Genomic DNA, 15309 nt, shown 5'->3' on the forward strand with positions numbered 1-15309 from the left:
CGCTGCATGAGAATCCACCGGTGTTTCATGTCTCCCTCCTCAAGCCCGTGGTTTCCAGCCGCTGAACCCTCCGTCCGAACCCCTCCACCCCCGACTCATTGGAGGCCCGGCCTATCTGGTGAGCCGCCTCCTGGAGGTTCGTCGGCGGGGCAGGGGGTTTCAAAACCTTTTCGATTGGGAGGGTATGGTCGAGGCGCTGCTGGGTGCCTCGGTCTCGGATCCTGGATCCGGCATTGATCCGTGATTATCATCACCAGAACCCCGGCAGACCGGGCGGTTCGCCAAGAGGCTCCCATTGAGGGGGGGGTACTGTTAGGATCTCTGTCTCCCCTGCAGTTTCCCTCCTCCGAACTCCGCCCACTGTCACGCCTTCCTCCAGAAGAGCCAGCTGGGGCTCATCTCACCTGATCATCTCCAGCTGGCTTAAATACCCTGGCCCTGCTCTTACTCACTGTCAGGTCGTTGGTTTACCAACCTGAGGCCAGTCCGTACGTCCACTCGCCCTGTGAGTTCATCTTCTCGTTACTCTGTAGACCGGTACTTTGTTTTGTTTTCGCTCAGTGTAGAGACACGGTCGTCACCTGAGTGAGGAGCCCACTGACTATTCTTTCCTTTTTGTTGAGTGTTCGGTCGAGCTTCCCTCCCGACCTCGGAGCAAGAGACTTTGGTCTGAGACCCCTGCCTTTTTGTTATTTCTGTTTTGCCTTGTTTTTGGAATAAAGAGCACTGATTCTATTCAAGCTGGTGTCCGTCTGCGTTTGGGTTCAATCTCCACACCAACACATAACAGTTACCTACTTACCCACCTATACCCACCTACCTACCTACCTGTCTACCTACCTGGCTATCTACCTATCTACTTACCCGTTTACCTACCTACCCGTCTACCTGCCGTCTACCCACCTACCCGTCTACCTACTTGTCTATCTACCTACCCGTCTACCCACCCACCTGTCTACCCACCTGTCTACCTACCTGTCTACCTACCCATCTACCTACTTGTCTACCTACCTACCCACCCACCTGTCTATCTACCTACCTACTTGTCTATCTACCTACCCGTCTACCCACCCACCTGTCTACCCACCTGTCTACCTACCCGTCTTTCTGTCTTGGTTCATTTCTTCTCGTCTTCCTCACTGCGTGTTGATGAAGACGCTGCAGCGCGTCCTCAGATGTAACTTCAAGGTGGCTCCCAGCTGTGGATCAACTTCTCGGAGGTTCCCATTGGCTCTCCCGGTGCTGCAGGGCGGGGCCAGCTGAGTGCCTGAGTTCTCCTTAAAGAGACGAGCCACTGTGGCTGCATCGCTCAGGGGACGGTCGCCATGACAACGAGTCACCGTCAGCTCCTCCTCCTCCTCTGAGCTTCTGTGGCTCCATGGTGGTGATCACCCAGATCTGCAGAGCAACGATGAGGAAGGCTTTGTTCCCCCTGAGAGCAGAACCCCGCCCAGTGTGTGTGTGTCTCCATGTACAGGCTGTTAGCGCTTCATGCTGGAGCGCCGTCTCTTTCTCAACGTTCATATTACACTACAAATATATAAGAGTACGATCTTACTTGACTTTGAGGCAGTGTTGTGTCAGAGGCCTTGTGGAGGCCGTGTGTGTGTGACGTGCACACAGCAGCAGCGTTCTGGTTCGCTTTACTAGGACAAGCCAACATGGAGTCCTCAGGAGGAGGGGTTTTTCTAACTCCCACTTTCCTTTAAAAAAATAAAAAAAACATCCGTTACAGCATGTTCCTGTTGCCTAGCAACCAGCCAGGTCTTGAGAGAGAGAAGCGAGCGTCATCGATGTGGTTATGTATATCCAGAGCAAAGTCGGTCGCCTCTCCTCCCGTGAAGAAGAAGAAGAAGAACGACGACAACGATTAAAGTTCATGGTCTTTTATTTGAAAAAAAAAAAAAAAAAGACTAGCATGTACAACTTGGAATGAATGTAAACTGAACTCGGGCGGAGGACGGTTTTGCGGAAAGACCGGCGGCGTGCCGACGCCCCCCTCGAACGGCGTGCACCGCCGCCCGAGTCGAGAAGCAGGAGGGGAGAGGCCGGCGAGTCTCTCTCTCTCGCAAAGAAAAGAGGACCGGCGCTCCATCGAAACAGATCAGAAAGCTCACGTAAGACTCTTCAGGTGCCCCCCCCCCCCCCCCCTTCAACACAGGGCGGGACGCACAACTACTAAGATGGCCGTCCGAATAAAACGTAACAAAAACATGCCAAACATTTGAAAATGTATTTTTTTTTTGTACATTAGTTTTTCCTTCTCTCTCCCTTTTTTTCAATTTTATTTATCTAGCATATGATTAAGTCCCATTCCACTTTAACGCCGGTCAGAACCAGAACCTGGAGGGGCTCAAAAAAAACCTGTACCAAACCAACAAGAGGACAGCGCATTGTGGAATCAGCACGCTCTGGTAGCCCGGAGGAGGGGGGTGGGGGGGGTGAGGGAGGGTGGGGGGGGAGCTCCGGTCTCAAGCTGCATGCATGAAGAACAGAAAACAGACGGAAAGAAAGAGATGGCCAGCCCGACGTCCGGCAGCAGCTCACGGGCCCGGGAGGCGTTCCCCCGGCGCCGCTGCGTCCTTCTCAAAGTAGTTACAGGGTTCGTTGTTGTTATTGTTATTTAGTACTGATGCTAAACTGATCTCCGGGGGGTGGGGGGAGGGGATCACTAACCATCATTTTTCATGCAGATATTTTTGTATATTTTTTTGTTGTTGTAATATTTTTTTGCCCCGTGTGGACAGAAGGATTTATTTATTTATTTCAACATTCAGTTATTTTTCTAAACAGAAACGGTATGAATAAATGAACATCTTCTTCTTTTTTCCCAAGAGAGTAAGTAAAACTTTTTTTTTGTCTTCTAAGAGGGGGGGGCGGGGCGGGCGAGCTTCACTTTGCAGTCATCATCTGTACAAACTCTGCAGAGAGAGAGGGAGAGAGAGAGAGAGACATCAGCTCAGAGCGGCGGCCACCTGCTACATTATTAAACGCATTATTACAGTTTTAATCAACCTGAGCAGCTTCAGATCCTCATTCGTGTCCCCTTTAAACCCGCCTGATTAAAAAGCTCCTGCATGGTGGTCACAGTTGTGGATGGACACACACACACACACACACACACGAGAAGGCTCTCATTGTCTGCAGAGTACATATCCTCCATTGTTCCTCGGCACAATGGGAGTATAGAAGTGGGTCAGTTTCCAGCCGGGACCTATGGGCTGTGATACAGCAACCGCCTTCTAGAGAATGAGTGCAGTCTCCCCTGTAATGTGTGTGTGTGTGTGTGTGGGGTCATTCAGAAGGATGGCTTCCTCCCGTCTCCGTTTCAGCTACACGCTCATATCTAATGACAAACACAACGTGTGGTTCGTCCTCAGAGAAATAACAGCGAGTAAGACGGAGAGATCCGCCTCCCCAGTTTAATAAAGCGCCGCGGCCTCGAAACTCAAAACACGGCCGTCTCTCTCGTACCTTCGTAGTTGACCTGTCCGTCCCCGTCGATGTCCGCTTCTCGGATCATCTCGTCCACCTCCTCGTCCGTCAGCTTCTCCCCCAGGTTCGTCATGACGTGGCGGAGCTCGGCGGCGCTGATGTAGCCGTTTCCGTCCTGGAAAAAAAAACATCAGAATGTGTGAAGCGGGGAAGGATCCCGCGGGCCGGCGAGGCATGGAGGGGAGGAGCCACGCCCACCTTAACCCGACCTCTGCTTCAGTCATCTCCGAGTCACGGCCGATGTGAACAGACGACCCGTTTGCTGCTTCGCATGCAGTCAAAAGGTCAAAATGAAGCCGGGACGTTCTCGGAGGCCCTGACCCCGTGACCTCACCTTGTCGAATACCCGGAACGCCTCGCGGATCTCCTCCTCGCTGTCCGTGTCCTTCATTTTTCTGGCCATCATGGTGAGGAACTCTGGGAAGTCGATGGTTCCGTTACCTGGTCAGCGACAGAAAGAAAGAAACAAATGAGCTGCAATTAGTTAAAGGCGAAGCGATATGAGCGGAGCGAGGCCCGGAGGACGAGAGCGAGGCCCGGAGGACGAGAGCGAGGCTCGGAGGACGAGAGCGAGGCCCGGAGGGGGAGCGAGGCCGGAGGCAGGCGAGGCTCGGAGGCAGGCGAGGCCCGGAGGCAGGCGAGGTTCGGAGGGCAGAGCGAGGCCCGGAGGCAGGCGAGGCCGGAGGACGAGAGCGAGGCTCGGAGGGCAGGCGAGGCCCGGAGGCGAGGCGAGGCCGGAGGGCAGGCGAGGCCCGGAGGGCAGGCGAGGCCCGGAGGCAGGCGAGGCTCGGAGGCAGGCGAGGCCGGAGGACGAGGCGAGGCTCGGAGGACGAGCGAGGCCCGGAGGCAGGCGAGGCTCGGAGGCAGGCGAGCTCGGAGGACGAGAGCGAGGCTCGGAGGACGAGAGCGAGGCCCGGAGGACGAGAGCGAGGCCCGGAGGACGAGAGCGAGGCCCGGAGGACGAGAGCGAGGCCCGGAGGACGAGAGCGAGGCTCGGAGGACGAGAGCGAGGCCCGGAGGACGAGAGCGAGGCTCGGAGGACGAGAGCGAGGCCCGGAGGACGAGAGCGAGGCTCTGAGGCAGGCGAGGCTCGGAGGACGAGAGCGAGGCCCGGAGGACGAGAGCGAGGCTCTGAGGACGAGAGCGAGGCTCTGAGGACGAGAGCGAGGCCCGGTCTCTGGTTCCTCCCGCAGACCGGGAGGAGGCCCGACTCAACGCAGCAGAAACATCAGTTTAATATGAAATAAAAGGTCTAATATGAACCTTTGCTCCTGTGACGAACACCACTCTGGAGGGGCAGGCGTGTGTGTGTGTGAGTGTGTGTGTGTGAGTGTGTGTGTGGGGGTGTGTGGGGGTTTGTGAGTGTGTGTGTGAGTGTGTGTGAGTGTGTGTGAGTGTGTGTGTGGGGGTTTGTGAGTGTGTGTGTGGGGGTGTGTGTGTGAGTGTGTGTGAGAGTGTGTGTGTGTGTGTGTGGGGTGTGTGTGTGTGGGTGTGTGTGTGTGTGTGTGTGTGTGTCTGTGTGTGGGGTGTGTGTGTGTGTGTGTGTGTGTGTGAGTGTGTGTGTGGGGGTTTGTGAGTGTGTGTGTGGGGGTGTGTGAGCTCTGAGAAGACGCTGCAGCAGCAGCAGAGTGCAGACGTCCCCGGTCCCTCTGGCTGAAGGCCAACAAGACGTCCAACCCAGATCCATCCCTCATCTCCACGTCGTCGTCCCCTGATTGTGTCCCTCTCCCCCCCCCCCCCCCCCCTCAGCACCCTGATGGCTGTGAGCGTGCGGTCGGATCAATATCCATGTTACTGTTGTCAAGACGGGATTACCAGCGGATCAGAGCCTCTCCACAGAGGACGGGTCCACGAGGGACTCAGCAGCCACCAGCTGACTCCCCGGGATGTAGGGATGGATGGATGTAGGGATGGATGGAGGGAGGGATGGATGGATGGAGGGAGGGATGGATGGAGGGATGGATGGATGGAGGGATGGATGGATGGAGGGAGGGATGGATGGAGGGAGGGATGGATGGAGGGATGGAGGCTCTCATGGTGGCGATCTGCTCTAATGGAGGCCTGGAGGTGATGGACTCAGCGCCGCCGGATCGTAATTAAAAACAGACACTAACACGGCGTCAGGGGATTGGAGAGGTCAGGGCCACCGAGGGCAAACGCCCAGGAGGATTACCCACGGGGGGGGGTACGCAGATTAACCAATGAGAGAGCACGCCTCGGAGAGCCAATGAGAGGACGGAGACTCATAATGAAAGTGTGTGTGTGTGTGTGTCTAAGGAAAGGGGATGCAGTAATGTGATGGGGCAGGAATATGACGCCCTGCACCCGGCAGCAGGAGCGCGGTGACTCCCACGCGGCGGCTCTGACCGGGAGCTCTTTGGTCTTCCTCGCCGTGCGTGGAGCTGATGTTCAGAGGAGCAGCCGGCCTCCCATTGGCTGCTCAGAGACCTTATGCAACCACTCTTATTTTCCATTACTTGCGTCATTGCCGTGTGACCTAGATTGCATCAGCTAAGGGAGGCAGAGGCAGAACAGGGGGGGGGGGGGTAGTGATGGTGTGTGTGTGTGTGTGTGTGTGAGGGTGAGGGGTTGAGGATGGTGGGGGCGATCGATTCCTCCCCATCGATGCGTTCCCATTTACAGCCCACTGACAGCTCAGGTGCAAACCAACCTGTACCCCCCCCCCCTCTTTCTACTTTGCTTTCTGTCTCTCTAATAAAGAGGCGTTCTGTGGGCGCTGGAGGAGCCTGAATCACGGCCATGACGGTCTTCTGACGCTCGCTCTGCACCTCCTGCTCACCCACATCGTCTCCATGGGGAGAACAGGAGGTGACTAAAGCGCCGACACGTCATCTGACAGTTGGCCCGGGCAGTTGGTGGAAGAGGGGGGGGGGGGGGGCAGTAATGGATGCTGGACTTAATCCGGCATGGAAGAAAATGCTTATGTGGAATTATGTTCCCCTTCCTCTGAAATTAATGGATCACTAAATGGATAATCTCCTGGACTGCAGCACGTCACCATGAGGCACATGAGCTCCTCTACTGGATTAACACTGGAGCACGAGCAGGAGAGTGAGACAGGTTCTCCAGACACGTGTTCCCAGGAGAGTGAGAGAGGTCCTCCAGACACGTGTTCCCAGGAGAGTGAGAGAGGTCCTCCAGACACGTGTTCCCAGGAGAGTGAGACAGGTCCTCCAGACACGTGTTCCCAGGAGAGTGAGACAGGTTCTCCAGACACGTGTTCCCAGGAGAGTGAGAGAGGTCCTCCAGACACGTGTTCCCAGGAGAGTGAGACAGGTCCTCCAGACACGTGTTCCCAGGAGAGTGAGACAGTTCCTCCAGACACGTGTTCCCAGGAGAGTGAGACAGGTTCTCCAGACACGTGTTCCCAGGAGAGTGAGACAGTTCCTCCAGACACGTGTTCCCAGGAGAGTGAGACAGTTCCTCCAGACACGTGTTCCTGGGAGAGTGAGACAGGTTCTCCAGACACGTGTTCCCAGGAGAGTGAGACAGGTTCTCCAGACACGTGTTCCCAGGAGAGTGAGACAGTTCCTCCAGACACGTGTTCCTGGGAGAGTGAGACAGGTTCTCCAGACACGTGTTCCCAGGAGAGTGAGACAGGTTCTCCAGACACGTGTTCCCAGGAGAGTGAGACAGGTTCTCCAGACACGTGTTCCCAGGAGAGTGAGAGAGGTCCTCCAGACACGTGTTCCCAGGAGAGTGAGACAGGTTCTCCAGACACGTGTTCCCAGGAGAGTGAGACAGGTCCTCCAGACACGTGTTCCCAGGAGAGTGAGACAGGTTCTCCAGACACGTGTTCCCAGGAGAGTGAGAGAGGTCCTCCAGACACGTGTTCCCAGGAGAGTGAGACAGGTTCTCCAGACACATGTTCCCAGGAGAGTGAGACAGGTTCTCCAGACACATGTTCCCAGGAGAGTGAGACAGGTCCTCCAGACACATGTTCCCAGGAGAGTGAGACAGTTCTAATGTGACTCCTCCTCTGCGGCTCAGGGGTGAGCGGCTCGTCCTTCAGAGGGTCGGCGGTTCGATCCCCGGCTCCTCTAGCTCATGTCGATGTGCCCTTGAGCAAGGCACTGAACCCCCATGTCTCATGTGTGGATGTGAGCTACTGCTGATGTGCAGGTGGACCGTAGCTCCTCCCACCTGGGAAGCGCTCCGAGTGCAGCTCTACGATAAACTTGTTGGTTTTATTCCCCGATAAAAATAACGATGAAATTATCCACAATAAAACATTCAAGAACTTCTTTAATGTTTCACTTTTGTCAAACTGTGTGTGTGTGTGTGTGTACTGACCGTCGGCGTCCACCTCGTTGATCATGTCCTGCAGCTCCGCCTCTGTGGGGTTCTGGCCCAGCGACCTCATGACGGTGCCCAGCTCCTTGGTGGTGATGGTGCCGTCGCCGTCCTTGTCGAATAAGGAGAACGCCTCCTTGAACTCTGCGGGGGGGGGGGGGGTTAGAGAGCGCTTACAGGGAGCGGGGGTCATGTGACGGTGAGGTCGTCAAATACGATTGCAGGCTTCTACGTTCGGGTCGTAAAGAGAGGAGCAGCACATCGTTAGCATTAGCATGAGCCACAGGGTGAGCAGCCTCACTTATTCATGCAGGATATCACTCAGGATTCATCCTGCACACTCATGTGGCTTCATACGCTCTCACTCACTCATGACCTTATGGAAATGCTCTTTCCTGCTACTTCCTGTTACTTCCTTTTCAGGTTGAGGAGCTAACGATCTACCAAGAGATGCAAATCCTTCAACGTTCAGTTTCCCTGAACTGAGGGATGTTTATGACTGAACCCCCCGCTGTGTGAGGAGGAGGAGGAGGAGGAGGAGGAGATTCATACCTGCAATCTGCTCCTCTGTTAGTTGGTCAGCCTGTGGTTGGAAACACAAAGAAAGAACAAAGCTGTTTACAAACAATGAAGTTTCTCAGCCAGGCGACCAAACGGCAGACTGCTGCGTCACCACATTCCTGCCGGTCACCGCCCAACGACCACGGCCACGGCACAGCGACACGGGCCCGGTGTACACGCCCACACCAACTAGCCTCGTTAGCTCGCGCCAACGCACCGGGGGGGAGGAGCCAATCGCTGAGAGGACCGGTTTCATTAGCTGTGAATTAACTGGTGCCTGACTTCTCGGAACCGGAGGACATGAAGCAGGAGGCCCAAGGCAGCCAATAGGATCAAGCAGGAGGCCCAAGGCAGCCAATAGGATGAAGCAGGAGGCCCAAGGCAGCCAATAGGATCAAGTAGGAGGCCCAAGGCAGCCAATAGGATGAAGCAGGAGGCCCAAGGCAGCCAATAGGATCAAGCAGGAGGCCCAAGGCAGCCAATAGGATGAAGCAGGAGGCCCAAGGCAGCCAATAGGATGAAGCAGGAGGCCCAAGGCAGCCAATAGGATGAAGTAGGAGGCTCAAGGCAGCCAATAGGATGAAGCAGGAGGCTCAAGGCAGCCAATAGGATGAAGCAGGAGGCCCAAGGCAGCCAATAGGATCAAGTAGGAGGCTCAAGGCAGCCAATAGGATGAAGCAGGAGGCCCAAGGCAGCCAATAGGATGAAGCAGGAGGCCCAAGGCAGCCAATAGGATGAAGCAGGAGGCCCAAGGCAGCCAATAGGATCAAGCAGGAGGCTCAAGGCAGCCAATAGGATGAAGTAGGAGGCTCAAGGCAGCCAATAGGATGAAGCAGGAGGCCCAAGGCAGCCAATAGGATGAAGCAGGAGGCCCAAGGCAGCCAATAGGATGAAGTAGGAGGCTCAAGGCAGCCAATAGGATGAAGCAGGAGGCTCAAGGCAGCCAATAGGATGAAGTAGGAGGCTCAAGGCAGCCAATAGGATGAAGCAGGAGGCCCAAGGCAGCCAATAGGATCAAGTAGGAGGCTCAAGGCAGCCAATAGGATGAAGCAGGAGGCCCAAGGCAGCCAATAGGATGAAGCAGGAGGCCTAAGGCAGCCAATAGGATGAAGCGAGGCTTTCCTTCCTGTTTTGCCGATGAGAACCTCATATCAGCGGTATTTAATGACGAAGAGCTTTATAATTCTAAATCTAAACACGACTCCAGCTGACTCCCGCTCAGGAAGTGTAACTCAAAGCGCTCGCCATCGAGACACAATTAGCGGAATAGACGGTGGTGTTCGCCGTACTCTTTCCTTTCTTTTTTTAAAATATCTTGAACCCAAAATCAACGGTTGGCCGCTGTTTTGCCCGGCGCGTTTTTGCGTGGCTGTGTTTTCCATGCCCCCGTAGCCTCATGTAGCCTCACGTAGCCACATGTAGCCTCACGTAGCCACATTTAGCCTCACGTAGCCACATGTAGCCTCATTTAGCCTCACGTAGCCACATTTAGCCTCACGTAGCCACATGTAGCCTCACGTAGCCTCATTTAGCCTCACGTAGCCACATGTAGCCTCACGTAGCCACATGTAGCCTCACGTAGCCACATGTAGCCTCACGTAGCCACATTTAGCCTCACGTAGCCTCATTTAGCCTCACGTAGCCACATGTAGCCTCACGTAGCCACATTTAGCCACATGTAGCCTCACGTAGCCACATTTAGCCTCACGTAGCCTCATTTAGCCTCACGTAGCCACATGTAGCCTCACGTAGCCACATGTAGCCTCACGTAGCCACATGTAGCCACATGTAGCCTCACATAGCCACATGTAGCCTCACCTAGCCTCATGTAGCTCCCATCACGGCTTTATGTAAAAAGATTCTATTTTAATTGTTATTGTTAACAGACCTCAGCGACAGCAAAGGAACACACACTAAGACACACACCCACACACACATAGACAAACAAACACACAAGAGTAGTCACAGATGTGCACACACACACTCTTGTGAATACACACTGGATTCCTTTTAATGGCGCCCATACTTTCCGCCCGGCTCCCTGAGCGTTCCTCGAAGCAGCCGGTTCCGCCTCAAAGAGAATTCCTCCGGCGCCGTCGGCGTGTTTATGTTTGTAAAGTAATCTCGCCGTGGAGACCGCCGCGCAAACAAGCGGAGCCTCGTAACGTCTACGTTTGGAGGCGAGGCCATTTTCATTTGGTCAAATCAGAGCCGGCGAGATGACCCGCGGCGAGCGGCCATGTTGGATCGTTCCAACGCCGGCCGGACTCGTACGACCAGCTGACGCGATTCAACGCTGCCTCCCCCCCCCCCCCCACGCCCACTTCCTGTCTCTCGTTACATTCGGGACAATCGTAAATGTCAGGAGACAACGCGGCTCCGACGGCGGCGGCTAACTCCTTCGCCAACGCTCTTCTTCTCTTCCCTTTCATTTATTTTCCTGGGCCCTCTCATCTCTTCTCCCCCTTCCTCTTCCGTCCAGTCACCCTCTTCGTCATGCCCCCCCCCCCCCCCTCAGGGCTCCAGATCCTCCCCGAGCTGTCGGGGGCCTCACGGTGCTGCTGCGCCACCGGGACCATCCGGGCCCGTGTTCCTTCTTCTCCTCTCTCTCGGGCACTTGGACTTCAGCCGAGACTAGCTCCTCCCCCTCCTCCCCCTCCTCTCTGTATGTATGCGACACGCGGTTCAGAGGAAACTCCCTGGGATTCACCCTGCGCGGTGCGGACGGGCGTGTCCACGGCCGGGCCTCGGGCCTCGCAGCGCGGGTCAACCCCCCCTCCCTCCCTCCCCCCGGCAATGCGCTCCAAACACCGCGGGGGGGCCGGAGGCGGTTCACCGGGCCAGCGAGGATGTCACAAATATACTGCATCGCTCCCTGTTCACACTGGGTTTAACCCGCTTGTGGGGGGATGCAAAATGGTGTAAGGGAACTATGATTCTCCTCGCCTCCGTCGGCCCCGATCGCTCTCAGAGACGTCTCAACAACTCCTGCAGAAACTTCTCTGTAATCACCGAGTGAAAAACGCACAACCGGCTGTCACTCCGGCAGATGGGTGTGACACACACACTTCCATTTATCTGTACACAAGCACACACACACACACACACACACTTCCATTTATCTGTACACAAGCACACACACTTCCTTTCTACGGCTGCACAGAGAGCCTGAACGCCTCGTCTCTTTGAGGCCGGACAAACGGCGGCGAGGCCTCTCGTGTCTGGAGGAGAGGGGGGAGGACGGGTGTAAACAACAGCAGCCCCGCCACGCCCTGCAGCCCCCCCCCCTTTATGCCGCACAGAGCACTTTATGGCTCCTGGACACACTGGACATGGTGTTGCCGCCAAAGCGCATCAATTATTCATGGCAGCGGGTCAGATGTCTGTCAAGTTACTAATCATGCATCAGCAAACAAGAGCATGGCCGCAACCGAAGAGGGCCTCGGCGCGCCCACTACTTATCTGATACTTCCAGCTCAATGGAGGGGGGGGGAGGCGATGCAGACAAGAGGCTTATACGCCCAGTGGATTTAACTTTTATCAGGAGATGCTGATACGCAGGCCGACGCCATGACAACTCCACTTTACACTCCGATCACCGAGCCGTGTCGCAGCTCGATGGCATACACGGGGATATTTGATCACAGCAGCGATGGGGGGCAGCTTCTAGACTCCCTCATGGGTCATGATCGATCTATAAGCCTTGATCATCAACGGATTAGTTTGAAGGCCTCCACATGCAGATCATGTTCACTCGGCGTGTGTGACGTAGTTTCATGAGCTGGTTGTGGCCGTGCGTGTGAGTGTGTGTCTCCAACATCTGGATAGAAGGCTGATGTGCATGTTAATGGATTTTTTTTTGGTGCAAAGTCACAGAAGCCTTCTGAAACACAATGTAAGCCGCACCAGAATAATGCATAAGCTTTTAAAATGTGTAAGTATTAAAGTGCATCAGGGGGGGTCTTGTGATATGTGGGTGTGAGAAAACAAGTGGACTAAACTCCCTAGCTGGCGGTGGTTTGAGTCGGACCGCAGAGAGACGTTCTGGGACATGCATTTGCATGGACATTTGCAAAGAGGAAAAACCAAATGAGCCGCCGGAGCCCCGAGCGACAGCCCGGGAGCAGCCCGAGAGCAGCCCGGAGGAGCCCGCAGTGAAGGAGGAGCCGCTGCAGCAGCAGCTGTAACCGCGTCATTACACAACATGGACGCTCTGCGTTGCGGAACACGGAGCAGATACGAGATAAATGGCGCTACCCAGCAGCGAGATGGTGCAACGGGAGGGGAAAGGGGAAGCCGTACGCAGCCGCGGAAACAGAGAATAAACCCGACAGCTTCTCCAACAGGCGGGTTGGAACATGTCTGACAGGGTCCGCGTCGGGCTCTCTCCCGGGTCCGCGTCGGGCTCTCTCCCGGGTCTCATAGCGAGGCTTTCCCGGCACGCCTGCGCTCTGACGGGCGGATTGTAAAAATGCCCCCAAACGCAGACATGGCAGCAGATTTCCCCCGTGAAGACGCTCACCGAGCGGGCCTGTCGTCCCGGTGCCGCTCGGTGGAGCCCAGCGCACCGCGGACCGACCCCTAGTAATACCGTATGAATTGCGCAGTTATGAGGAAATACGGTCCCTTTTTTTGAAGGTGGACCATAAGTCGGACATAAATAGGGCACAGACGACTGAAGCCAGCCCGCGGAGCCGCGAGGGCGCGCGAGACGCGGTTCGCGGGCGTTTCTCGTCTCGGAAGCGCTGAAGATAAAATACAGCGCGTGCAGCAGCGGGAAAAAGCGTCCGGCTCCGCCGCCTTACCGCTCGCCGTAGACAAAACTGAGCTAGAATTAAAACGCGTTTCCTCGGCGCACAGAATGAATGACAATACTCACCATGGCGGATGGGTTGTGTGCTCGTTGGTCTATGGTGGCAGACGAGGAGTGTGCTCGTTCCTTAGATGGAGTTCCACTGGCGGGTTGGGAGTGTGTATATTGGCCCTGGCCAGAATGGGGATTGCCTGTGTATCCCTCCGCCGCCCCAGCACCGATCGCTCACTTCCTTATTCCGCTGTCAGCGTTGCTGCAGCGGCGCAGTGCTCCGGGAGCAGAGCTGTCAATCACCGGGGCTGCACCGGCTGCAGCGCGGACATGACGGGGGAAGGTGGTGTTGGGATCATCGGTGTTGACGCCGCGTTATTATGGGCATGTTTACATACATCACTGTACTAAACACACAGTGCACATGGGATAACCACACCTCCACACGTGTGTGCACTGGCCTCCATCACAGGAAACAAGTGTTAAGGCCAACGTCCTGCATGGTCCTGTATGGGTGTTTTTAAATGAAAATACTTGTATTCACGTGGACATTTAGACTCTATATAGTCATCAATCACCTACTGGTATCTGTTTTGTCTCCAGAAGCAGTGTTGTATGCAGTTTGGGAGCTTTCAGGCTAAGTTAGATAAAGTATAAAGCTGCAAATAAAACATAAGACAACATAGTTATTGAAGTATTACTAATTTAAATAAACACCCACATTAACTTTGGACAAAAAAAGAAATCTAACATGATATGTAAAGGGTGCACTAAGGAGTGTTGGTTATTGTCACTTAACTAGAAATATAAGTTGTATTGTCTTATCTGTGAATTGTTTCCATAAAGTCATTGTAAAATAAGTGTCGTCCCCATCGTGGCAAAATAACCAAATCACAAATATAATGTCTGTAATGGCTCCAATATAAAGTCTAACAAGTCTAATATATCATATTTTACTAAAGGCCAGTTTCTTAATTAGTTGTTTCTAATATATCACCATTCTGAACATGGTAACCAAACTCATAGGCTTAATAAAAGCGGACTGTGTCTTTAAATTGGAGCCTACCATTGTCAGGCATCTCAACTTCACAGAATTTGTGTAATAACAATTAAATCCCCAAAAGGCGCATTATCATCCCTCCATCCCTCCATCCGGCTCATTATTGCTCCAGAGAGCGCTAGATCGCCCCTTCGTAGGGCACTAGTTTTCAGGCGCGGAAGGATTCCGCTCGTGTAGGAAGCGGCCCGGTTACACTGGAGAATTTGCCGTGGCGGTTTTGCGATGGCGTTTCTGATTGGCCGCTGCGGACCTGCAATATGTAACTGCATGTATCGGCCGCTTTGATTGGCTACGCGGGACCTGCATTGCACCAGGCAGCGGCACTTGACGGAAATGTAATAAATATGAATACCGGAAACGTAAAAACCAACGGTTGATCACGTGTCATGACTCAGATGTGTTTGGTGGAGACGGCTGACTGCGACATGTTTCCATTGGCGCAGACTTACTATTGGCTGCGTGCGTGGAATTAACGATAAAGCGTGGCGCGTGGCGGGTTCGCTGCCCGCGTGTTTAATAGCGTTACATGTCACCACCAACGCGGGCGCGTTGCGTCATTTGCTTCGGCCAACATGTCCGCGCACCCTTCAGGGGGGGGGCAGGATGACCACGCACAATTCCTCAGAATCGTTGGTTTCGTTGCATTGTCTTCATCCACAGACCAGCGGTCCGCTGTGTGTGTGTGTGTGTGTGTGAGAGCCGGACACACGCGCCCCCTAGCGGACAGAGAGGAGAAGACACGCGCGGCGGCAGGTTCACAGCAGCCGAGGCGGCAGGTTCACAGCAGCCGAGGCGGCAACGTGGAAGGAGGAGACGCGGATGTGCTCTACGCAGAGGGCCCGGTGCGCACGCGCGCGCGCACACATACGGGTCCGTAGTTCACTGCAACGTGTGCTTTCATGCCCCCCCCCTCCTCGAGGCTCAATGTCCCAGTGGGATCATTAGTATTCATCAGAATATCCCTCCTGGAATAAGATGTGATTCATGTTTTATTTTTCTAGAATGTGAATTTTGTTGCACAACCTTGTTGACAAATACAAACTACCGTGACCCTTGTTTGAGTTCATTAAAAAAC

The 15309-nt window shown here is 54.7% G+C and overlaps 1 protein-coding gene across 1 annotated transcript; it reads right to left on the minus strand.

Moving 5' to 3' along the window:
- Positions 1 to 1870: 1870 nt before the first annotated feature.
- LOC130203085 (calmodulin-1) lies at positions 1871 to 13365 on the minus strand. Its single transcript, XM_056428985.1, has 6 exons — positions 13250 to 13365; positions 8362 to 8392; positions 7810 to 7953; positions 3830 to 3936; positions 3475 to 3610; positions 1871 to 2921 (listed from the first exon to the last, which is right to left on the minus strand). The coding sequence occupies exons 1-6, from the start codon at positions 13250 to 13252 to the stop codon at positions 2893 to 2895; spliced, it is 450 nt and encodes a 149-aa protein (XP_056284960.1). The 5' UTR covers positions 13253 to 13365; the 3' UTR covers positions 1871 to 2892.
- Positions 13366 to 15309: the final 1944 nt, after the last annotated feature.

This window comes from Pseudoliparis swirei, chromosome 12 (genome assembly GCF_029220125.1).
Source record: "Pseudoliparis swirei isolate HS2019 ecotype Mariana Trench chromosome 12, NWPU_hadal_v1, whole genome shotgun sequence".
NCBI lineage: Eukaryota > Metazoa > Chordata > Actinopteri > Perciformes > Liparidae > Pseudoliparis > Pseudoliparis swirei.